The sequence below is a fragment of the Hippocampus zosterae genome, chromosome 1 (genome assembly GCF_025434085.1).
Source record: "Hippocampus zosterae strain Florida chromosome 1, ASM2543408v3, whole genome shotgun sequence".
In the NCBI taxonomy this organism is placed as follows: Eukaryota; Metazoa; Chordata; class Actinopteri; order Syngnathiformes; family Syngnathidae; genus Hippocampus; species Hippocampus zosterae.
Genome location: NC_067451.1, coordinates 1,856,285 through 1,880,934, shown reverse-complemented (window position 1 = coordinate 1,880,934; position 24,650 = coordinate 1,856,285). Strand labels below are relative to the sequence as shown.

Here is a 24,650-nt window from a genome sequence, read left to right as displayed (position 1 = left end):
ATACATATATAGTTTTTATTAGTTCTTTGGGATTTTTTATTCTTTATTTTTTGCAAAAGGAAAAAAAAATTGCGTCTGGAGGTCCCAACCAAGCCCTACTAACAATCCCGACCGGACGTGTTCATGTCAAATGCATTGGTTTGAAGCCTCCTGCAAAAAGGCAAACTCATTTGCGATCCTCTAAAAGTTGCACAATTGGAATGACCTCAACCCAACAATGTGGCATGCTTACGTCTGTCCAAGCGAAAACAAAGCGATTGATGTAAAAATCGCGTGGAATGCATGTTTACACGTTAGGTTTACGATGCATTCAAAAATATGAATTATAATGGGTCTCTATGGTGCAAAATATGTAAATTGTGAAGATTAAGGTATCAAAACCTTTTTTATTATTGCTGCAATGCCTGAGAATTATCAGCCGGTGACGTCATGAAATTTTAGGCCATTTTAGAACCCCCCCCCATACGTTTCAGCTCTCTCGTGTTTTTCCGAATGCCTTTGCCTTTGATTCAAAGACATAATTTTACATTTATCGCAAGCGGTGCACTACGAGGGTTAAAGAGCGACGCTTAATTACAAGCTGAGCTCTCGTAAAAACGTGACCTTCACGTGATAATTAAAAGACTGGCTGCGTGTAGGTGCTATCGGGAGAGAGAAGAAAAAAAAACAGCTTGAAAACAGGCAAACATAACAAGAAAAGAAAACGCCGCCGATATTGTCGATTCATATGAAATGGTTTGTCCGGGATGACTTTTCGGATGTGCGCCGCTTCCACGGACGAGCTGGTTGACCGAAGCTAAGTGTGTTAGCAACTTAGCCATGATGCGGTCATTATGTTTGGCAACTTTTCAGAGATGACCCATTACAGGCATCAAAATCAGTGCGAGGACGCGCGTGCTGCCAAGAAGGCATAGCCACCAAGTACAGATTCTTCTCCTTTGACGAATGTCGTAGTCAAAAACTGAAAACAGTCCCCATCGGGTCCACACGAAATAACAACAAAGACCATCTAACAAAACAAAAGACAAAAACAAAACAAAAAGCAAAGCTCTTGCCTACAGCTGCCAACTACGCCGCCATCTTGGACACTATTGTGTAAATAATATTGTATTCGATTAATCTTTATTGATATATTTCCAGCACAACACGGCCCTCCCAACGATTTTTTTTTTCCAATGGACTAGCGCTACAGCAATTAAAAAGACACGATGACAATAACAAATTAGCGTTACGCTAAGTCTCATCTTGCCTATGCTACAGCATCGCTCTTCCACTTATTTTCGTATTTTCACATATCTGTCCTTTACATTATTTATATTTCCGTCAACTTACACTTTTACTCGACATTTCATAAATGAAATGCACACTTTTAACTGAAAATACATTTGCCCTGACCATCTTTGTTATTACAAAATAAAATCCAAAGAAATTATACATTGACGTCACGCTAGGACACAATCATATGAATGGAATATACGATCACCACTGCGGCGATAACAAGGATTAGCTTACGCAGCCGGTTGACAGGAATCGTTTTGATACATTCTAGTGAAAAGACTCTTCCAACAACGGCTTTTATGCCAGCCTCGATGTACTGTCAAACTAATCATAAAACAAAACAAATTACACGTTACACAAGATAGCTGTCGGACAAAGCCTAACGCTAGCAGACGCCACAGACGAGCTAACAAAACTAGCATGTTACGGTGTACTGTATACGCCTTAACATAGCAAAAACTTTGAAGAACAACTGTGAAGACGAACGCTACCCACAAGCGTATTTTCTTTATCCTCCGTGAAAAGCAACAAATAGTACGACAGCTTGCTGAGCAGATGTTACTTTGTGTACGTATGTACTCATGTATTGTACAACCCCCTAGCTAGCTAAGATGCACAAACCAGAAGGGTTGGCTGGCAGACTTCGGTCTTTCACGCATAACCAATGATTTATTTGTTTATTTTTTATCACGTTGAAATATATTCAGCGCAAAAGAAGTGAAGTCCACGAGTTTTTCCAATGTCATTGTTTCATGACAAGCCAAAGTGATAAAGCCGCCCGCTTTGTTTGCATGACTGTGGTGATCTGATTTATGACTCGCTGACTTGTTGACACCGCATTGTTTGGTAAATTCTTGTTAAGTTCTCACATTGGACGTTTAAAAGACCGCAACATGTTGAGTACGTTAAGAAACTAATTAAAGTAGATTAGTAACATGTCCTTCATATTTATCCATGGTTCATTTGCCTTTATATTCGCCTGTATCTGGCCTTTAAGACCAAACTGTTTATGTAGAACAAGTCGGATATCGTTTATTAGAATACAGAAACGTGGGGGGGGGGGGCGGGGGGGGGGTCAAATAAGAACTACACAAAAACTAGATTCTAACCATTTAACCTATCAACTTTCTGCAAAGATACCAGTACTCAAGTACAGTATCACTCAGTTGTAGGTACCAAAGTGCGGCGTGCGAGACGTCATCAAAGACGAAGCGACGCACAGGCCGGCGAGGTCCAAGAAGGCAACACAGAGTGTCAGAGAGCCTGTGTGTGTGTGTGTGTGTGTGTGTGTGTGCGCTGCGCGTAGGTGACGCGTCGCCTCAAGAATGTGCTTCCCTTCCTCTCACCGCTCGCTTCAATTTCCCCCTCGGCTCGCGGGAGCCGTCGCTTGAGGAATCTGGAAAACACCAGCGGGGGAATGAGAGGAATTTTCAGGCCGGGCTCTGGAGTTTTCTCTCGTTTCGGAGCGCGGCCCAACAATAACACTGCTCGCATAAACAATGGGGGCTGTTTGTCGATGGAGGAGGAGAGCGGCCCTTCGCCTTGGGCTGGCGGCGGGCCCGAGAGTCCCAAAGTACAGGCTACACGGAAAGATGGAAGTGCACGAAGGAACATAAACACATGCTTGAGCTCTTTCTTCATCTCTCTCCGATCCATCTTTCCTCCGAGGGATGCTGCTCAATGTCAGGAAACCACAAAAGCAGAAACGGGGGAAGGTAGGGGGGGGGGCAATGTTGGAATTTCTCTGCTTTTAGTCCCACTCAGAAACTCTCTTGAGTTGAGCCTACATGAAGACTTCTGCTCTCTTTTGACATTTGACGGAAGCCTACTGCTCATTTATCTCAACAATAATTACTTCAACAAATGACTTCATTATTCCTAACAACTGATCACCAGAGGGGGGGCTGCGCTCAATTAAAAAAACTGCCAAGCAGCAGCTCTTTTTTTTCAATGATAAGGGCTCTCCCAAGTGGAGAAAAGAGGACAGGCCTTCCTCAGCATGAGTGGAGCGCGGGCTCCCTCTTGTGGTATAGAAAAGAATGACTCCCTAGGGACGGTTCAGCAGCATTTAAATTGTTCGTCCAAGACATTTAGGCGTTTGTTTGTAACCTTTTATTAAGATAAAGTTTTATTTAACTTTTATTTGCAATATATTTCAAATAAATGTCTATGTCAGTTGTCATTTTATTTTCCCATATAACGCAACTCGACTGCATTTATAGAGCATTTATTGGTAAGGTGGGCCAGGCCATTTCAAAGATTTGAAAAATAATAGGATAGTTTTTTTTAAAAAAACTCTAAAATGTAGAGGGAGCCAGTGAAGGGATGCCAGAGTAAGAGTTATGTACTCCCTCCTAACGAGTACCCGTCATGAGGCGAGCAGCAGCATTCTGGATCAACTGGAGATGCTGAATGGAGGATTGGCTGACTCTAAAGTAAAGTGCATTACAGTCATTGAGCCATATGACGAAGGCATGAATGACCGTTTCAAAGTGCTTTAAGTGCATTGTAAATGTTCAAACTGTATAATTTTGCAATGTCTTAAAACGAAATTAACTTTTTTTTAAAGTGTTGGCGTAAAAAGTTTGAGAACCATTGCACTACAGTCAAGACAATAATCTGTTTGGTTACTTGAAAGTATTTTAACGACCGCATTGTCATCTAATTCAAACAAATTAAAGTTAAAAGTTTTCTTTATGTAGCATTCAAAAAGTGAGGTTCTTTCCATGAATTTTAATCTTGAAAGAGATTTAAAATGTAATGTGTGGATACAAACGATATCTCTCGGTGCAGCTATGCTTAACTTTTGACTTTGACATGATTAATTTTTCACAGAGTGACGTCCGGCCGTGGCTTGAAAGTGGCTTGTGGAGCTTCAGGAAGCCCAGCTTGGGCCTATGTAAATGAACCACACTGTTAAGGAACAATCTTGTTCACTCACAGGCTAAATCTCAAAAATGGGCAGATGGCAAAAGAGTTACCAAGTGTAGTTGTTTAATTTCACACTTGAAGGGTGGACAGATTGTTTGTATACCAACAATAAATAGTCAATTGTGTTTCAGACAGCATAACGGCTTTAAAGTGGCTCTGGATCTCGCATGGTAAAGCTGCTACGTCACGACAGAAACTTGGCATCGGGGCGGTGATGATGTAAATGTCCATTCACACCAATGGACATTTCAGAGTCTACAATATTACAATAGCTAGGCAGACGTGCAAACTACTCTTTCACCCTGCTGTCCCATTAAAAAGTCTATTTTCCATCGTGTGTCCCTTTGACTGGGCAAAACTAAGACAAATACTTGGCTCACTCACACACAGAACACTGTCCAGATACGTCCATTGGGAATCACTTCTTGAATGGGTCAGACCAAATCTTCACGCCTGAAGTGGGAGCAAGCAAAAGAACCGTTGGCTTTTTAATAACTATTTTTACATTTCTAGGCAGTTTATCTTAATTAATAGTGACTTCATTTTGTTTCTCCATTTCAAGTTTCTACATCTAATATGAAAAAGCTCGTGCTATTGTTTGCCATCTTGTGGCGTCTATAGACACAGAGAAACCTTTTAGACATCGTTTACTTTTTTGCTATTCATGACCCTCAGATTGTAAAGTAATCAAAGTTAATTGATAAATAGCAAGAATGGTGTCATATTGAGCTCTTACCGACGGGCTGCACGTCGGCCTGCTCGATTCCTGCCCGGTTCATCTTTTGGACTTCTCCTTAAGTGGGAGCGAAATAAAAAGTTGATTCAGATACGTTAGTTCCAATTCACACGCGATTGCCACTTTACTTTTGATTGCCACCATAGAGCTAGCGTATATCAAAAGGTAACCGACGATATTCTGAATATACACGAGGGAAGAACAGTTTGAGCAAAATCTCATTAACACCAGCTAACTTGTAGCCTCGAAGTTTCTTTCCTGAGTGTGACGGTGATGTAAAAAAAAGAGGCAAATCACAAGGGTCACAAGTATTTGTCACTTACTGTACTCGTTTTTGTGGGCAAGCGGGTAGAAGAAAATCGGGTAAAACGCAGCAGCAACGGCTGTTACAAACCCTCCAAATATAAATACTATTTTCCTGTTTTTGGACATAATTTTTGATCGTTTCGGGGAGAAAGGTTCACCTCCAAAAGGGCATAATGTTTGAAATATTTGCTTCCGGGTTCAAAGGTTAGCCAAGCAACACTAAGTGTTTTCTTCCCTCTTGGCTTTCCGTAGTTGGTCTCGTGATGCGTCACACCCATAACACGGAAGTCGATACTTGTTTTGCACCGGTGTTCGCTTTTATTATTTCTTTTTGTATTTATTTTTTGAAATGCGACTTTTACTCACAATAATTTATTTGATTTCATGCTCTGTTGTATTGGCAAATGCAACTGAATCAATTCAGACGTTTGTAATCCCGCACAGTCACATGGACGTCGGCTGGGTGTATACTGTGCAGGTATAAGTTTAGAGCTCGCGTTACCTTGTTTTTCCTCCAATCGTGTTAATACTAATTTGTTATCCACAGGAGAGTATGCACGCCTATGCAGCCAACGTGTACAGTAGCGTGGCCGAGGTGCTTTCCAAGGAGAAGAATCGCAGGTTTATCGCCGTCGAGCAGGAATTCTTTCGACTGTGGTGGGATAATGTGGCATCGGGCTCACAAAAGAAACAAGTACGACGTTGGCACAATTCACGGAAATACCAACTTTTTCACCTATCTGTACTATTATGTGTTTTGTTAATTCATTGCACACAAATAAATGGATACAAAAAAAATCACAGGTGACGTAACCTCCTGCAAAAGTAAAGCTGTACGGAGTGAAGTATACGAAAATACACAAAGTAAGCAGTAAAAGTGTTTTTGTACGTGTCATTTATATACAATATCCGTTTTGACCTGGCACAAAGACAAACGACTAGGAGTTTTATTTAGACATTTTAATCTTGTGGCATTGAGAATCAATTACAAACATTTTAAGGGGAGTGTTTCATTTAGCCCAAGTAGTGCTTTGCCGCCATTGTGTGGCATCCTTGTGCCAAGGAACTGCATTGACGTATGTTGTAGACTTTTATTTTGACAAAAATAATGCTGTGTTCATTTTGGTTCGAATAAAGTATGTGGAAGTGTATTGTTGAGTTTTATTTTGACAAAAGTAATGCTTTGCGACCACCTGATGGCATTTTGTCTCCAAGGAACTATGTTGAGGTTCATTTAGACAAAAGCAGTGCTTTGCTCTATGCTACCACTATAGACCGAAAAGCCTTTTTAGGGCACGGTGTCAATTTCCAGTTGGAAAGTGCCTGTTGGTGCCAAGGAACTATGTTGAAGTCTGTTGGGAGTTTCATTTCGACAAAAGTAGTGCTGTAATAATATAATAATAGTTTAAACAATTAATGTTCTGCAAACTAAGCTATTAAATATGTTAAATGGTTTAGAGATTGCTTGATTTTGGGGAGGAAAAAACACCCAAAGTGCATGAAAACATGCAACAGAGATTCTCCCAAACTAACAGCCCACGCCGACTCGTCTTCTCGCCCAGGTTCGGCAACTTGTGAGAGAAGGGCGACTCGAGTTCGTCCTGGGCGGCCAAGTGATGCCCGACGAAGCCGTTACCGATCTCGATGACTTGCTTGTGCAAATGACAGGTAGCGCTGCTCGTTTCCCGCCGCGTCGGCGCCGATGACTTTGCGCGCATGCAATTCCAGAGGGCCACGGCTTCCTCTTCGAGACATTCGGCGTGCGTCCTCGCTTCTCGTGGGGCGTCGATCCGTTTGGGGCCTCCGCCGCCACGCCCGCACTCTTCGCCCTGGCCGGGTTCGACGCTCATCTCATCTCCCGTATTGATTACGACCTGAAAGATGCCATGCAGAAGACAAAGGTGCCGTCGGAACTGCCGTGTCGAACCACACCGGAGTTGACTCATCTCAACTTTTTTTTTTTTTTTGGGGTACTGTGAAACAGAACTTGCAATTTGTTTGGAGAGGTTCTGCCTCTTTGCAAGAGCAGCAGCAAATCTTCACTCACACTATGGACCAGTTCAGCTACTGCACCCCGTCTTACCTGCCATTCTCCAACAGGTAGTCTCTCCCCCCCCCCCATCACCAGGCCTCAAACAGTCATCACGACTGTAATCACACTTCAACAATCCACATTTAAATCAAAATTAATTGAAGACTCCTGTAAATTGAACTCAAGAGACGCGTTGCTTTAGAGCGCCCCGTTGCCGGCCCCGAGTGCCGTCTTAGTCGTATTAACAGCGGCATAGCACTTATCGATACGCAACGACGAATGAGATCGTCGTGGATTAACGGCTGCTTTTTCAGGTCGGGCTTCTACTGGAACGGCGTGGCCTTGTTCCCCGACCCCCCGAAAGACGGCGTGTACCCCAATATGAGTTTGCCCGTCACCGAGGAGACGGTGCACGCTTACGCCAGCACCATGGTGGAGAACATCAAGCAGAGGGCCGACTGGTTTCGGACCAAGCACGTTCTGTGGCCATGGGTGATGAGAGCGTGGCAACTTTTTTGGTTTCTTCAAGTTGCCACGTGTCCGACTCACTTGTCGAATTGCTTTTCAGGGCTGCGACAAACAGTTCTACAATTCATCCGTGCAGTTTGCCAACATGGACCCGTTAATGGACTACATCAACCAGAACAGTAAAGACTTGGGGGTCACGGTCCGCTATGCCACACTCGCCGAATACTTCCGAGCCGTGCACGACGCGGATCTCGTCTGGGAGGTGCGCCAGAGCGAAGACTTTCTGCCTTATTCTACCGGTAACAAAACACTCATGACATCACTTTAACAAACGTGTCATGAAGACGGGACCCTGATGAACTCTTTTGCCTCCCGCCCCCCCAAACGGATCGTTGGCAGAGTCCCACCAGGCGTGGACAGGATTTTACGCCTCTCGGAACATCCTAAAAGGAGTGGCGCGACGAGCCAGTGCCCAACTTCATGCGGCCGAGACTCTCTTCACGCTGTACCGGATCAACTATCCGGACGGACCCGTCGCAAAAGACTGGGCGCTTGCTAAGCTAAAAGCTCTACGTTGGGCCGTCTCGGAGGTAGAATTTGGCACCATGCGATTGTGTTAGTCTTCACACAAAATAGGGAACAATATTAAATTTCAAGATGAGCTTGATATGTACCACGACTCCTCCAGGCTGCGTGTAAAAAAAAAAAAAAAAATCTGAAACACTGAACAGTTTAAAATAAAATGTTCAAGTGTATTTTACTGTACCTCACGAGGTCACCCCTCACATTTGATGGCAAACCACTGCCAAAAGGGAACTCCTCAACTCACTTTCTTGACACCAAGTTGCCACAACCTGGCATTAAACGCTCCCAACCATCCATTCATCTTCTACCGCTTGTTATTAAACGCTCCCGACTATATAAAACCCCTCTACTCAAATTAACATAGCTCTTTTACATTAACATTCCACAAGATGGCGCTATAATAGCTGTTTTATTGCTTTGGCCAGAAGACAAAAAATGCAAGAGGTTTCCATGACTGAATTTCATTCATTCATTCATTCATCTTCCGTACCGCTTGATCCTCACCATGGTCGTGGAGGGTGCTGGAGCCTATCCCAGCCGTCTTCGGGCAGTAGGCGGGGGACACCCTGAATCGGTTGCCAGCCAATCGCAGGGCACACAGAGACGAACAGCCATTCGCACTCACACTCACACCTAGGGACAATTTAGAGTGTTCAATCAGCCTGCCACGCATGTTTTTGGAATGTGGGAGGAAACCGGAACACCCGGAGAAAACCCACGCAGACCCGGGGAGAACATGCAAACTCCACACAGGGAGGCCGGAGCTGGAATCGAACCCGGTACCTCTGCACTGTGAAGCTGACGTGCTAACCACTGGACTGCCGGGCCGCCCTATGACTGAATTTGTGATCACAAAATATGTATTTGAACACATAATATAAGTCTTTCTTTCACGCCAAAGTTTCACCTCTCTTCATGACTTATCACCTATAAGTCAAAATTTCGAAATCATTGAGTGTAGGATATCTTAATGTTGTTTGCAGGTCCAGCACCACGATGGCATCACTGGCACCGAGTCCCCAAAAGTAGCAGACATGTACCTGCAGCATCTCACACAGGCCATGATGGGAGGCGAGGAGCTTCTGGCGGCCATCTTCTTGCTGCCGCACAACATCGACATCCTCAAGGCCCCCCGCAACCACAAAAAAGGTTTTGTCGATTTCTTTTGTCGTTTGCAATATAATGGAGTGAATGCCATTGTGGTATTATTTTAGCGGGCGCTCGGCAGGATTTGGAGCAACACGTCATCGTTTACAACCCGCTGGCGTGGAACATCTCGACGGTCGTCAATGTCACGGTGACGTTTCCGTTTGCACGTGTCTTTGATGAGTCGAGACGACCCGTCCCCGCGCAGGTAAAGACCATCTTTGAATGTTTGGAAAATTCAGCCCAATGAAGTCAGTTTTCACTTAGCAACATGATATTTTGCAGGCATGTCATTAATGAGCAGACCCACAAAAAAATTGAGTTTGTTCCCGCAAAAGACATTTTACCCATTTTTAGGGGTCCTTATGGATTTGTTTTGACAATTCAGCCTCCGAAGCCAATTTCACTTAACTAGATGAAATTTGGTAGATATTTCTGTCATGAGTAGCACCACAAAAAAAAAAAAATCTCAAGGAGCCATACCTGTGTAGACGCAAGAAGGTTGCCATTTTTGGTTTTAAGGTCCAATCTGGTGTGTGTCACAGATCCAAAGGTCCGCCTTGTCCAACGTCACCTATGACCTGTTCATCCTGGCCGACCTGGAAGGTCTTCAGCAGACAAAGTACTTGATCAGGTTCTCAGAGAAGCCGTGCCCGCTGAAGTCCAAGTGCGGTAGCACATTCGAAGCCAAAGGGGTCCATTTCGAAACACGCAGCATCCGGGACTGGAAGAAAGTGGGTAGCAGGCTCCTGCCGGTTCTGAGCGAGTGTTATAAGCTCATGTACGACCAGGACACCAATTTACTACACAGCATCACGCATCTGTAAGCCACTCCCTTCATGAAAAAACAAACAAACAAAAAAACACTTTGGCTCCTGCATGGCCTGATGTGTGTCTACGGCAGGCAAGACAAAAGACGGGTCCGGGTGACTCAGGATTTTTGGGAGTACCGTGCCAACGGTGACGTGAAAGCAGGGCCCATATCAGACAACTACATCTTCAGCGCCAACGGTTCAGCGGTGCGGGCGTACGAGGCTGTGCGAATGGAGATAGTCCCCGGTGACATCATCACTGAAATCAGGCAGTACTTCTACAGGTGGGTGGCGGCGGCAACGGCCTCCTTTCTCATCCACTCCCGTTCAAAACCATCTCTCCCGTGCCATCAAGGAACGAAAGCGACGAGGACTACGCCTTCTCCATCGTCACCCGCGTCCCAGAATGCTTTGGGAGCAAAGTGCGATGTCACGGCCTGGAGCAGACGTACTCGCTGGGGCCGCTGCCCGTCAACGCCGAGGTCGTCCTCAGGACCAGCACGTCTTTGAAGAGTGACAGGACGCTGTACACGGACAACAACGGCTACCAGATGATGAAGAGGACGCATAGGGAGTTTGCCAACAACACTTTAGCTCGAGTAGGCTCCATTAAAACTACTTGTGGTGTTTTCACCACAAAACAATTATAATCATAATAATAATTGCCCATCGATGGCAAAGTACTATTCTTGTCAGGGTGAAACTCCTCAAACTCACTCCAACATAGTTGCTTGACACCAAGATGTCGCGGAATGATGGCAAAGCACTACTTTTGTTTAAACGAGACTCCTAAATAAGATGGCACGGGCCAGATTGACACATGAATGACTATCAATCTGGGCCTTCTCCGATGCGATCTGTTCAGGAATGGCGAGAGATTCAGTTCAATAGTAAACCTGTGCACGCCTACCACTTTTGTTTTGACCAATCCCGGCAACGGATGAAAATGCCGTCATCGGCACGTGCCTTGTTTTGGCCAGCCGAGTCCTGTTATCCCGGCGATTGGCCCAGATGGCATCATAGCATTGAGTTTTTGTGTTTTTTTTTTAATCATGCGGACAAAGGGCATCTAAAATAGCACCGCATTCATTTTTCAATCAAGCCTATGGTGAACTGAAGAACGCATATCCCGCCTTCAAACAGATTGCCGCTTTGCCATTGGTCGGCACCCCTTGTGATTGCACCTCGGGACAAGTTGAATTCACGGCGTTTTGTGAACCCACAAATGCTGCCGGAATTCAGCTTGCAGGCCCGGTTACCTCCTCAACTCACTCCAACATAGTTCCTTGACACAGAGATGCCACGAGATGGCGACAAAGCAATACTTTTGTCTCAATACAACCCCTCAACTGACTTCAACATAGTTCCTTGACACAAAAATGATGGCAAAGTGCTCTTTTTTCTCAAAAGGAAACTCCTCATCTCCCTTCAACAGAGTTCCTTGGCACCAAGATGCCACAGGACGGATGGTGCTAAAGTACCGAGTTTATTGCAGGGGTACATTGCAGACCCTCAAGCAATCAGTTCAAATCCATAATATTAAGAATTAAGAAAACCTGTATTAGTCTCGCAATGGAGAAATTCCAGATTCACAGCAGCAAAGTTATGAAAGGAAGAAGTAGAACAACAAAAAAATAGGAGCTGCTGGAAAGGCAGCCACTCTCGCGGCGCCATTTTGAAGTCAAAAATAACAAAAATAACACAAGCCAACACATAGGACAGAGACAGTCGTGCAATCTTCACCACTTTTCCGCATACACTTTGTTGTCTGAAGCAGTTATAGATGAAAGAGGAGAGGATCAAAGTGTCCTTTCACCAGTGGATCAGAGACATCATGCTGAAAATGTGCACACGTCTGCTACAAGCAAAGTTTTGAAAGCAAACACGAAGCTGTAGCGTCCATTGACGAAAAGAGATTAGTTCACTTCTCCTGTCCCACATAATCCGCTTCAAACTCCAAGCCGCGACTCCCAGCTCCAAATCCGCATCGGCACTCCGCGCCAACGCTCCTTTCTTATATATATAGCGACCAACTTAACTGGAGAGTTTTACCCTGCCTAGCCGCTTTCAATACATTTGAACTTTATTGACACTAAGCCGAAAGTACGCCGCCACCACATGCTTTTTAAACGGATTGCAAATGTATTTGAACTGAACCAGACCAACTGTTCATGTTCAGCACACGTTGGTCTGGAATGGACCTCCTCATCCATCTGTTGCCCATTTTACAGAATTATTTCCCCATGGTTCGCACGGCCTACATCGAGGACGAGCTCAGCCGACTGGTGCTGGTCGGCGACCGGGCCCACGGCGTGGCCAGCCAAGCCAGCGGACAATTCGAGGTAGACGTCGTTGACGTTGGAAAGACGTACGACTTCCCTCCCATTTGCCCCCCGCCCCCTCCCTAGGTCATGCTCCACCGACGGCTGTGGAACAACCTCCCCTGGAACCTTGGCTACAACCTGACCCTCAACGATAGCTCGGTGGTCCGGCCCACGCTCCGCGTGATGTTGGCTTCCAAAAGCGTCATTGCCAAAATTTACCAGAGGGAGGCGATAGAGCTGCAGCACAGACCTGTCGTCATGCCCATCGACCTGCCACGTGAGACCCCACCTCAATTTTTCAACTTGGAAGGAGGTTGTGTTTGTCTGTTTGAGAGTGCTCTATAAATACAGTTGACTTGACTTGTAGTTTCAAAGGTCCTTCAATAAACTCAGCCACCAAAGACGGCTTTCATTTAGCCACGTGAAACTCGATAGGCACGTCCATCTTGAGCAGACTCAACAAAAAAAAAAAAGTCTCAAGACGCCATGCCCGAAAAAGACACACTCAGCCATTTTGCTTTGTGTCCACTTCCAGGGGGGGGCTTTGAATTTTGGACAATCCAGCCACCGTAGCCAATTTCACTTAGTAGCGCGACATTTCGTGCGCTGCTCTATCATTAATAAATGCGCAGAGAGGTCTCAAGACGTCATGTCTGAAAAGACTCTGGAAGTTTTCCGTTTTAGTCCGAAGTCATCATTTGAGGGTCAATTTGATCTTTTCATTTTCGTTGCGGTCTTTCAAATAGATTCAGCGACGAAAGCCAGTTTGATGTCGCAGCACAATCTTCAACTGGGATGCCTATCGCAACTAGATCCACAATAAGAAGCCATGTTTGAAGAGACACAGGAAGTCGGCCATTTTGCTTTAGACCGGCCATCTTAGCATAATGTTGGCAAGGGGTCCGGGAGATCTTGTACGATTGTTACCCAATTTGAAGCGCGTGTACTATACAAGCAATGTGGATTAACAAAAATGGCCGCTGCTAAGTGTGATGACTTGAGACGGACATTATTCGTAGTGTGGAGTGATCGGATCATTTTCACTACTTTGTGCATTTACCTTCATGTTAGGTCTGCGCTGGAAGGAGAATGAGCATAAAAGAAGTCCTCTCGCCCGTGCCGTGGTGCTGCCGCCCAACCTGCACCTGCTCAGCCTCAGCATCCCCGGCTGGAATTATAGCGTCCGCTCAGGTCAGCTACTGGAAGTCACATTCGGCGGTCGAGTTTAGAGTTGGAGCCAACAACTGCGCTGGTGTGCGTCCAGGTGAAGATGTGCAACCCGAGCCTGACTATGACCGGGTCCTGTTGAGAATCATGCATCTGTTTGAGGAAGGAGAAGACCCCGAGCTTTCAAAGCCGCTCACTATCAACTTGAAGGTGGCAGCATTACAACGGTCGTCGAATTATTAGACTGAAACGGTTACACATTTGGAATTTACCCGTGTCCACAGAATGTGCTCCGGGGCATCGGGGACCTGTCGGCCATGGAGGAGCGCTCCCTGACGGGAACTTGGGATATAGGTAGCCTGCAGAGGTGGAGGTGGAAAACAGCAGATAACAAAGCTGAAAGTAAGACTTTCATTTCGACACTGGCTGTTCAGATCCACACATCCTGAGTGCTCCTTCTATTTGTTTGCAGAGAAGAGAAGCTCCAGGCGCTTTGGAGACGATCCTTTCTCAGTGACCATTTCAGCCAAAGAAATCCGAACCTTCTTTGTTTCCTTCAACTCCAGGAATCTTTAGGTTGCCTTCTGTGGAGATGTACACTCTTTGTTTTGTTTGTTTTTAGAATATTAAATGATGTGATTTATTCTTGAGGACATAACCATGATGATTCTTTGATGACGGAGACTCATTCAATAAAGTGATTATTTTGGTTGCTTTGTTACCGGATTGTTATTAGTATTAATAAATGTTGTATTAATGAATTCGTGTTTAATTAATATCACCATTATGAGAAACATCTTACTTTAAACGCGCATGAGGAAAATACTGGACTGTGCTGTAGAAAGTGCATTTCCGTCATGGCCGCTAGAGGGCGCTACAACCCTGAGAAGCAACACCGGAAGCTGCAAACAGCCATCAACTGCAGTGCATAAAGGATGATGACCACCGTCAGCGTAAGTCACAGTAATGTGTACGTTTTTTGTCAGTGTAAAAAAATATTCATTTATAAATCCGAAGCATGTACCATTTTGCGTTTTGAAATAAATAATTGGCCGCAATTTCGAATGAGTCAAGTAAAGAGGCGTTGCTAGGATACTCGAGGAGCTTAAACGGCTCCTTTATTTTCAAATATTTTGCAGCCGTTTTTACTTTTCCTTCATTCGCACATTTCTCCGCATAAAATGACTTGTGAAGATAAAGACAAGCGGTCTGCGATCAAGAAACATCGCCTTTTTAGCAACTACGCCTCACTGCGCATGCGTACTAGGGCCGTCCCTACTGTAGTCACCTGACACAGAGCAATTTAAAATATCGGTCATTTGTTGATTTTGAACCCAAACCCAACACAGATACTTGTATATATTTGTGTTGTTACTTACTTGGAATTCCTACTTACATATTTTTGTGCTCAATATTTTTTGTTATTATTGTCCATATCAGCACCAACTTTGTATCCCTAGTTTTCGCACATCCTAAATAACATTAAACGTTTCGATTCTGTGTGCAGAAACGAGAGAAGGAGCAGCGGAGGAAGCTGCAGCACTTTTTAGCTGACCTGGCCTTACTGGGTTCCTTACAGGTGCAATCATGTCAAAAATGAGGACCTTCTTGATACTGTACATCAATTGACAGCTCGTCTCCGTCCCTCCTAGGGATTCAAGTACTTCCAGTCTTGGTTGAGAGGGAAAGAGGAGCTTCTGCTGACTGTTGTCAATGAAGATCTGGTCTGTCATTTACAACACTGTTTTTCGATCTTCTTCGAGCCAAGGCACATTTCTTTCATTGAAAAAAATCCCGCGGCACACCACTAGCTGAGAATGTGAAAAAAAGCTTACATTATTATACGCGTTTTCTAACATTGAAGAATAACGCATTGAATAGGAATCAAATAAACATCAATCAAATATTTATTCTCACTCAGTATGATAAATGGTTTGGATGAACACAGATCTGATATCCTGGCAGCAATCCATGAAAGACACATGTTATCAGTTTTTACAGAAGTCAGGCTACTTCTTTAGCCGCTTCGGGTCCGAACGCTTTATTTCATTGCCACTGGGACTTTTATTAATTTAGCCACAAGTTCGGCGACATGCTAACTCTCTGTCAGGGCTCACGCACGTTGCTAGCTTCTCCAACAAAATACTCCACATTTTTGTTTTTGACATTTTGTTTGGAGATCGAGTTTAAAGCTTACCTGGGACCATAGCACTGTTGGAGAGCTTTTCACCACAGACCAAGTACAACGGATTCGGCGCCGTTCCTTCTCCGGTAACAGTAAATCCAAATGAAAGGTAGTTTTCGTCGTCTTGCGTCGCGCAAGAAACTTCGCTCGTCTCGAAGCACGAGGCAATTAGTTAGCCGCTGCTGCTACCTAGCGGTATGGAAGAGTACTACTTGATTACTCCGCCAGGCGATAGACCGCACAGGCATACAAATTGGATAATTTCCCACGGCACACCTTGTTGGGAAATTGTGCTTCTCACAGAAACTGCAGAAACTGCTCAGCAACCCCAAAAAATGATACCATCCTCATCGAGACGCCATATCTAAAAATGCCTTCTCACTTCACGAGCAGGGCTGGCGCTCGCCGGGCTTCGCAGTGTCCAGAGCCTCCTCCAGCAACGTCTCCAGCAGCAGCAACTGCTCTTCACCCAGCAGCAGCTCCCCCAGCCTTGCCAGCCAGGCCGGGTCCCCCCCAGCCTCTCCGACACGTACGCACACGACCAGGCGAGTGCAGAGGTTCCCACCTGGTCTGCTGATCGGTCTGACCAGCCCAGAGGAATTTGGATTTCATATGACCAGCATACTTTCTATTCTATCCTCAGGGAGCCCAGCAGCGAGGAGCATCTACTGCCAGCCTCCCCCAGCGAGCGAGAGATGGCAGTGCCTGTAAGAGATGTCTTTTCCTATCCAAGTTCCAGGCCTCCTCCCTCTCCAGTCCAGTCCCGAGAGCCCCTATCCACCCTCTGTTAGATGTCTCCCTCCTCCATCTGATTGAAATTTTTGATCACAAGATGTTTTGGAGCAGGGACATCAAAAACGGGCTCGATCGGGGCTCTCGAGGACCAGATTTGGGCAACCCCTGCTCTCAATTCCCTTTAAGACACATTAAGACCAATGAATGTATTGTATTGTTCAAGAAAAGAATTTCAAAAGGTACATTTGCCTCTCAGAGAACCATAACAGGATGAATATGACAACTAAACTGCAAATTGCATTTGTGATGTCGATTTCAATTCTATCGATTGTTGAGTCCCACTCTTCAGGAAAATATCGTTTTTAGGAAAGCCCAACAAACAATTGAGAATCGCTTGATTGTGTCTTCTGCCATTGTAGTGGAGCATAATTTATTTTCATCGACATAGATCACAGATGTCAAACTCAAGGCCCGGGGGCCAGATACGGCCCATCAGATCGTTTTATGTGGCCCGCCAAAGCAAATCCATGTGTGTCAACTTGCTAAAATGTGTATCGAAATGTCAAATTGGCACGTCTGATGAATAAAGTTGAGATTTTGCAATCATTTTGTTTCCCTGTTTACACTCACTCGAACAATAATCGAAAAAAGTATTAGAATTGTTGCGTACATGTAATAATTTGGTGGTTTCACCGTCATAACGGCCCGCCGAGGGAAGACGCAACTTCAAATTGGCTCGCGACTAAAAATGAGTTTGACACCCCTGGCATAGACGGGACAAAGTCGGGAAAACATTTTTGCTCCACCATTTGAGAATCGCTCCCCTAAAACATTCATCTTTAGGAGGTGAACTGCACCCTGTTTCTACTGGCGGGCTACGTGAAGTACGGTCGTCCCCACGCTTGGATGCGCTCCAACCACGAGCGCCTAGTCAGCATCCGAGGCACGGACTCCATGGTCAGGGACACGCCCCTGAAGCTCAAATCCATCACAGACTGGCAGGCTGGAGGTATGGAATTTTTACCAAGTGGAGAAAGTTCTCCTGGGACAGTAATGTGTGTGTGTGTGTGTGTGTGTGTTTTTTTTTTTAGGTATTCGTGTGTGGGACGTGGTCAGCGAGCTTGTGAGTCTCTGCACGGTGCCCTTCCCCTCCAACCCCTTTGCCCTTGACATGCGCTACATCCAAAGCCTTCCCGTGTCGGAGCGCTTCCTGGCCACGGGAGCGCTCCTCAACTTCCTGGAGACGTACGCCGTCTGCGGCAACCGTGACGAGTTGCACTACGAAAAAGGTGCGTGGCTGCATGTCAAGTTTTTAGGAAGAAAGAAAAAAAAAATCCAATGTTTGAAGACGATTGTGACGGAGGTCTGCTCTCCAGTGCTGGAGGAGGTGAAGCCTCTGCGGCGTCTCCACGTCCAAACCCTACTGGAGCTGCAGCGGCTTAAAAAAATGTCCGCCGAGCAGGACGTGGACATCGCAGCATGTGTGTCATGAAGTCTTTTTAAGAGCACACATGGAAAGCATATTGCAACTGTTTTTTTTTTTTTTAGTTGCTTCCATACTTGCAGCTCGTTCACAAAAGAACAAGTAGCCGTTTGGTTGCTATATTTCTCAACTTTTTGGACCCCCCCTCCTCGTGACTCATTCACAGGCCCAGTTTTTATTTGTCGATTGGAAACCAACTATTCGCTGCCCCCCCAACTAAAATCAGAAATTAGATTTTGGGGAGAAAAAAAAGAAGAAAAAAGGGCAAAGGTCAATCAAGCAATTTGATTTAAAAAGCCATACGACCATCACAACTGTTGACAAGATGCTTTACGACCTTGGGAAACTTGTCCAATGACAAGAGTTTAAAACTCCCAGACGCTTTTAGGAACACGTTTGCCCCCCCCCCCCACCTCCCCTTGCATCAACCCTTGACATACACACAGCAGGCTAAATATAACATTTGAAGCTGGCCTTGCGGAAACCAGCTCGTTTGTCATTTAATATTTGCCCGAGAGCAAGCGACGACACAAACGTATAAAAACATTTTCATACATATTTCATTAAATATGTACATAAGTACAACAACACATTGAAAAAATTAAAAAACATATACCTTCAAGCAGGCACTTGTGTGCTCTTTGTAAAGACGTCACTTTTAAAAACAACAACAACAAAAAAAAATACCTTTAGTCCCACACGGGTGAGAAAAAAAAAAGTCCCATTTAAAAAAAAAAGTGGAATGTTTAGCATTAGTTTGTCGGGGAAAAGTAAAACCTGTAAACATGATGCAACAGCTGCTTGAGTCACTTTGAGGGCTCGGATGGGGGGCGGGGGGGGGCAAAGCACACTGTGGCATCACTGTACACTCACTGATGGGAAGAGAGGAAGTGACAACGCTCCCTCTGTTCCGGGATCGACAACCCCGCAAGTGTTTGGAATATTAAATCCGTAAAAACGACACATGCCTCACTGATCCCTGCAGTCCGGCTGGGATGGGGAGGGGAGGGGGGGTGGCGGCTCAGCTCCAGCTGCCAGAGGCGGACCCTCGTCTGGCGATGGCTCGCAGGGGGCTTCGGGACACGGAGCCTCTCTTCCTCCAGCGGACTGGAAGTGGAACGACATCGGGGCCAATTAGGGACGATACAACTCGACTGCAGTGCACTCTTAATTGCCGACGCCCACGTCACTCACCAGCCCAGGCCCCGCCTTTTCATCTCTAATTAAGATTAAGAGATCCTTTATTTGTCCCGCAATGGGGAAATTAATGTCATACTTAAAGATACGAAAGGGAAAACCTCAGGATGGCAACTCTTCGGAGATTAAAAAAAATAATAATGCTTGCACCCCGCGTGCGCGTTGTTGCATATTGCGAAATCCATTTAAATTCATCTTTGAGATCATCAACAGGATGCTCAGTTCACCCTTAATGACTGCAAGGAATTAACTTATTACCATAAAATATGAGATTTATTATAGAAATGTTTTGGTCTGATATGGGCTTGTGAATTTTCTTTTTTTTTAATCTGTCGAATTTTACAAATGTACCAGATTGCGGCCCCGCGGGAGGTACAGCATGCGCAGGAAATCAAACTTAATCATATTTATATCAGTCTTACAAATAATATTCTTCTAGAAATACATGGAAGGCATTTGGGCGAAAATTCACGGCGCTTTGGAATCACACGAGCGGAAACCAGACTGCTCACCTCTGCCCAAGCTGGCAGGTAGCGTGGAGCTCTTGGCGGCCGGCGAGCCGGCGGCGGCGTCGGCAGCACTCGGCGACGGCGGCGTGGCCGAGCCCTCCCGCTGCCAGTCACTCAGCGCCCGCTGGAAGGAGTGCGCCAGGCAGCTGGTCATGTCCCGCGCCCGCTCGGCCCGGTTGCACCAGAACACGCGGCACTGCAGCTGCTGCCCGTGGTGCTTGCAGATGTACAGGAAGACGTTGGGGCGGTCGGCGTCGGCGGCGCAGTACGCGATGTCCTGCAGGTACGTCTTGGTGAGCTGCCGACCCGTGCTCAGCTCCTTGACCTCCACGTAGCGAGGCCGCACCACCAGGGCGTGGTCTTTACTCAGCTTCTTGCCGCTGGCCACGCCTGCCAGCAGGCGGCCGATGGCGTCCCGCGCCTGTTCTTGGTCCAGGGAGAAGATCTTCTCGGTGCCCAGGTAGTGGACTTTGAAGAGCGGGTCGCCGTGGGACAGCGACTCGGTGCGGTCGCGGCGGAAGCGGCGGCGGAGCGCGGCCGGAGAGTTCTTCAAGGTCTGCATGAGGTGGAAGGTGCCGAGGGACATGGTGTCGAATTGAAAGTGGCGCTTCCCGTGGACCACCTCTACCGCCGTTTCACCTTTTCTGCAGACGGAGTTGCTTTTGTCTGAAACAAAGAGATGACAATTGAAATACATAGTAGGCCTTTTTTGGGGGGGGGTTGGGTTCATTACTCATGGATTTTTTTTGCTATGATGCTAAAAGCAGGGGGCTCCACTGTAATATTGCGTGACGCTTTGGACGGGTTTAGGATTTTTTTTTTCTGGGGTTGCCAGATAACGGCACAGACCGCCGAAGGATGGAACAAATGTCACGTTATATGTGTTTATGAAATTGTTACTAGCTAATAGTTAATCATGAAAATAGTTCATAACTAAGGAATATTTAATTGCAAAAGCCAAATTTTATGATAAAATACAAATATACATAGATGGAAAAATAAATCAAAGTCTCTGGGATTGTTCAGGGGGGCCGGACCAAATGTGGAGGCGGGCCGTATTCGGCCCGCGGGCCGTAGTTTGGTGACCCCTGCCTTAAAGCATATGTATATTTGTATTTTATCATAATATTTGGCTTTTGCAATTAAATATTCCTTAGTTAGGAACTATTTTCATGATTAATTATTAGCTAGTAACAATTTAATAAACACATATAACGTGACATTTGTTCCATCCTTCTGCGGTCTGTGCCGTTATCTGGCAACCCCAGAAACAAAAAATCCTAAAACCGTCCCTCACAAAGAGAACGTAATCATGGCAAAAAGGTGAGGAAAGAGAAAAAAAATATTCATATTAACCCAAAATGGAGAAACTTTTTTTTTTCAATGCAAAGAAAAGATTGTCTGTCTCATTTGTCGGTGGCGGTATTCAAAGAATACAATCTACTGAGACACTATGAATCCCGTCACGACAACAAGCACGATTTTTTGCATGTGCAAATGAGAGCAGACAAAACGGTCAACGCTAAAAAAAGAGGAACGTTAGCTCAGCAAAATACATTTGTACGCCAAGCTCGGCTGAACCAGCCATCTGTTCGGGCTAGCTTTCGGTTTGCTCAGCTGATAGCAAGCAGCGGGAAGGAGAGTTTGTCAAGAAATGCATGAATGCCGTCGCGGAGGTGGTGTGTCCCGAGAAGAAAGACATCTTTAATAGCGCGAGTGTATCAAAAACAGTTATTTGATTTTGTGCGGGTTTCTGGGAAACAATACATTTTTACGTCTAGGTACTCTTGCGGTCATACTTTTGCTGTTACAAACTGACCCCCGGCCTTGACCTCTTTTTGTTTTTTGCCCGCCATTCTTTCACCATCCCTCCTCAGAAGTGAGCACGGACTCAAACGTTTGACCATTGTTGGTCGACATTGATGCAGGAAACAGCTTTGCACTACCTCCCACCCAATCCCCCGAAATACTTGCGTTCTCCAAACAATGGCATGCTTCTGCGAGTGTGTCATTATTAGAATTACCAAACACTTTGACACAACAGGACCGATGTGTTGCAAAACAAGAGCAACAATTTCCTCCAACAGTACACAAACACAGTGGTCATCTACCACAGTGACTCAAACCCCTCAACTCATTTCATTCCAAGTCCTTTACACCAAGATAGCAGCAGAGTCCGGGTTTTGGTCCAAATGAAACTTCTCAACTCACTTCAACATAGTTCTTGGACACAAAGTTGGCGGTAAAGCATTTTTTGGGGGTCCAAATGAAACGCCTGAACTGACTTTTACAGAGTTCCTTTGCACCAAGGTGCAACAAGATGGTGGCAAAGCATGCTGTTTTTTTTCTAAATGGAGCTCCTCAACTCACTTTAACATAGTTCCTTGATGCAAAGATGCCTCAAAATGCCGACAATGCACTAGTTTTGTCTAGATTAAACCTCTCAACTAATTCAGAACCAAGACTATGCATAAAGTTCGCTATACATTGGTCATTCATATGTACAGATTAATTAGCGATAGAATGTTTCCATTTAAAAAAAAATACATTCGTAAAGCACACTCTTTTACGTTCAAAACATGCCGAATTAACAATCGAACCAGTAGTGCTAACCGTGCAATGTCGTCCGTGTGACACGCGTCGTGTATGCGATAATCAAGCGAGCAAATGTGCCGTTTCTTCAAGGCGCTTCGGTCGTCGCTCTTACCTGGCCGTGGCAGTCTCATCCAAACGATGTCCGCGAAGGCTTTAGGTGAAATTGTCACTTGAAGTGTACTGCCGAGCGAAAACGCACGAGGAGAAAAGGGAAATGGCACCTTGGACTATAAAAAAAGTCGGTTGTCGGTTCGGGGTCTACTTCCACACACGCTACGCCGTTCGATGCTAACGCAAAGCTATCTTGGTTACATTCCTGTGGTTGACTTGCTTCTACTCGCGACTGCTTTAAACCACGGGGGCGCGCACTAGTCATGCGTGGACGCGTACCTGCGTCAGAGAAACCCGGAAACTTGGAGTGGGCGATACTAATTCCACGCGAGGTGAAGGGGTGTGCCGGGGCACGACAAATGCCACGTTTTTTTAAGAGCACGACGCAAGGTGAAAAAAAAACCCAACGGAACCATTTCTTCTTGTCCTAGTTAAAAAGGCTTGCGTTGAAATAAGTGAGAAATGAAACGTCTCTGTTGTTATCAATTTTGTACTTAGAAAGATAACCCCCCATTTCTTTTCGACCTTTTCAAGTTTGACGCTAATAATGCGTTAGTGAATGTCCGCACACTTATCTCAGAATAGCAGTTAAAGCACGCATATTGAGGTCAGCAGGACTCTATATTGTCCATACAGTGAGTAAGGATTTTTTTTTTGTCTATATGTGCCCAGTCCACAATGTACATCCACCTCTCGTCCAGAGAAAAGCATCCAGTTCACCTATGACCCCAATGTGGAAAAACCGAAAAAGATGCCAGGATTATCCTAAACAATTTTTAGTGTGGAGCAAAACATTTTTATAAGCATTACCTTTGAACAGTGCCAAATCATAAATGTGTATGTGCAGTGAGTGGCTGATGTGGTCAAACAGTAGGGCCCCTGTTTTCTTCCTGGGTTGGGCCCAAAAACAGTTAAGGGCTTTGGACGTCATGCCTGCCACGGTGCCTCAGCGGTGCACACTGGAGCCATTCTTGTTCGTCGCACTCAGCGTCAACGTCATGGAAGCGTTTCAGTCCGGCAGCCCAAACCCGGAGTCATCACACACTACTCCCAAAAAGTTGGGTGGAATTTCAGGATCAACCGAAATGTCCTACACTGACCCTTGTTATAACCTAGTCTATTTTTCGCAGCAGTGGTTATATATATATTTTTTTCATACCAAGTACCAGCACAATGACCCAAGATTAAAATACAGTTGCGTAGTAGACCCAAGTGTACATGTACAATGAGACCCCAACACTCTTCGATGTATTCACATATTTGTATCACACTTAAAAGTGAGCTAAGTATTTTTTCATCAACTGGAGACACAGAAGAAAGACTGCTTGTAGGTTTTGCTACACTGTGTGTGTAAAGTAGCAGCTGTTTCAATGTTTAGAATGAGCGTAACATTCATGTTAACTTCCATTAGCATGTACAGGATATTTCACCTTATTTATGCTAGCATGAAGCTAGTGGACGTTGGTCGGCACAAAACGATAAAGTTGGTGGAATATTTTGGTGTTTAAAGATAAATGTTGAATTTTCTGTTCCATATTGTGCAGTTTGTGTGTAAAGTAGCAGTTGTTTGAAGGTTTAGAATGAGCGTAATATTGATGTTAACTTCCATTAGCATGTACAGGATATTTCACCTTATTTATGCTAGCATGAAGCTAGTGGACGTTGGTCGGCACAAAACGATAAAGTTGGTGGAATATTTTGGTGTTTAAAGATAAATGTTGAATTTTCGGTTCCATATTGCTCAGTTTGTGTGTAAAGTAGCAGTTGTTTGAAGGTTTAGAATGAGCGTAATATTGATGTTAACTTCCATTAGCATGTAGAGGATATTTCACCTTATTTATGCTAGCATGAAGCTAGTGGACGTTGGTCGGCACAAAATGATAAAGTTGGTGGAATATTTTGGTGTTTAAAGATAAATGTTGAATTTTCTATTCCATATTGCTCAGTTTGTGTGTAAAGTAGCAGTTGTTTGAAGGTTTAGAATGAGCGTAATATTGATGTTAACTTCCATTAGCATGTACAGGATATTTCACCTTATTTATGCTCCATA

General features: G+C 45.1%; 4 protein-coding genes across 5 annotated transcripts; 2 read left to right on the top strand and 2 right to left on the bottom strand.

Annotated features, from left to right (window-relative positions):
• Positions 1–4,255: 4,255 nt before the first annotated feature.
• On the bottom strand, positions 4,256–5,474 carry smim20 (small integral membrane protein 20). The gene is made up of 3 exons (XM_052072235.1): positions 5,269–5,474; positions 4,946–5,002; positions 4,256–4,662 (listed from the first exon to the last, which is right to left on the bottom strand). Exons 1-3 carry the CDS (start codon positions 5,375–5,377, stop codon positions 4,628–4,630), a joined length of 201 nt encoding a protein of 66 aa, XP_051928195.1. The 5' UTR covers positions 5,378–5,474; the 3' UTR covers positions 4,256–4,627.
• A 27-nt stretch (positions 5,475–5,501) lies between these two features.
• man2b2 (mannosidase, alpha, class 2B, member 2) lies at positions 5,502–14,506 on the top strand. Its single transcript, XM_052072186.1, has 19 exons — positions 5,502–5,729; positions 5,799–5,945; positions 6,814–6,919; positions 6,980–7,152; positions 7,236–7,351; positions 7,598–7,775; positions 7,852–8,050; positions 8,151–8,341; positions 9,320–9,485; positions 9,551–9,690; positions 10,028–10,305; positions 10,387–10,578; positions 10,650–10,893; positions 12,526–12,636; positions 12,703–12,895; positions 13,690–13,809; positions 13,883–13,995; positions 14,070–14,187; positions 14,258–14,506. Exons 1-19 carry the CDS (start codon positions 5,601–5,603, stop codon positions 14,359–14,361), a joined length of 3,018 nt encoding a protein of 1,005 aa, XP_051928146.1. The 5' UTR covers positions 5,502–5,600; the 3' UTR covers positions 14,362–14,506.
• Positions 14,507–14,603: 97 nt separating this feature from the next.
• On the top strand, positions 14,604–18,268 carry si:dkey-19b23.7 (uncharacterized). Of its 2 annotated transcripts, none has more exons than XM_052072212.1 (8): positions 14,604–14,738; positions 15,293–15,364; positions 15,438–15,509; positions 16,364–16,515; positions 16,614–16,677; positions 17,549–17,714; positions 17,797–17,994; positions 18,082–18,268. In XM_052072212.1, exons 1-8 carry the CDS (start codon positions 14,721–14,723, stop codon positions 18,195–18,197), a joined length of 858 nt encoding a protein of 285 aa, XP_051928172.1. In that variant the 5' UTR covers positions 14,604–14,720; the 3' UTR covers positions 18,198–18,268. The 2 variants fall into 2 exon arrangements, with proteins under 2 accessions (XP_051928172.1, XP_051928162.1); XM_052072202.1 differs by having other exon boundaries at positions 14,608–14,738; positions 16,364–16,519; positions 16,618–16,677.
• Positions 18,269–18,645: 377 nt separating this feature from the next.
• Positions 18,646–24,081, bottom strand: si:dkey-19b23.8 (uncharacterized). The gene is made up of 3 exons (XM_052072222.1): positions 22,602–24,081; positions 19,898–20,560; positions 18,646–19,295 (listed from the first exon to the last, which is right to left on the bottom strand). Exons 1-3 carry the CDS (start codon positions 22,618–22,620, stop codon positions 19,210–19,212), a joined length of 768 nt encoding a protein of 255 aa, XP_051928182.1. The 5' UTR covers positions 22,621–24,081; the 3' UTR covers positions 18,646–19,209.
• Between the last annotated feature and the right edge of the window lie 569 nt (positions 24,082–24,650).

Coding starts and splice junctions, on each gene's coding strand:
- smim20 (XM_052072235.1), bottom strand. CDS start 5,377: ATGTCCAAAAACAGGAAAATAGTATTTATATTTGGAGGGTTTGTAACA. Junction 5,003..5,268: donor TGCCCACAAAAACGAGTACA/GTAAGTGACAAA, acceptor CTCCCACTTAAG/GAGAAGTCCAAAAGATGAAC. Junction 4,663..4,945: donor GGCCGACGTGCAGCCCGTCG/GTAAGAGCTCAA, acceptor CTCCCACTTCAG/GCGTGAAGATTTGGTCTGAC.
- man2b2 (XM_052072186.1), top strand. CDS start 5,601: ATGCGACTTTTACTCACAATAATTTATTTGATTTCATGCTCTGTTGTA. Junction 5,946..6,813: donor CGGGCTCACAAAAGAAACAA/GTACGACGTTGG, acceptor CTTCTCGCCCAG/GTTCGGCAACTTGTGAGAGA. Junction 10,894..12,525: donor CCAACAACACTTTAGCTCGA/GTAGGCTCCATT, acceptor CCCATTTTACAG/AATTATTTCCCCATGGTTCG.
- si:dkey-19b23.7 (XM_052072212.1), top strand. Junction 16,678..17,548: donor AGCGAGAGATGGCAGTGCCT/GTAAGAGATGTC, acceptor ATTCATCTTTAG/GAGGTGAACTGCACCCTGTT. Junction 17,995..18,081: donor CGAGTTGCACTACGAAAAAG/GTGCGTGGCTGC, acceptor TCTGCTCTCCAG/TGCTGGAGGAGGTGAAGCCT.
- si:dkey-19b23.8 (XM_052072222.1), bottom strand. Junction 19,296..19,897: donor ACCTGCCAGCTTGGGCAGAG/GTGAGCAGTCTG, acceptor TTCCACTTCCAG/TCCGCTGGAGGAAGAGAGGC.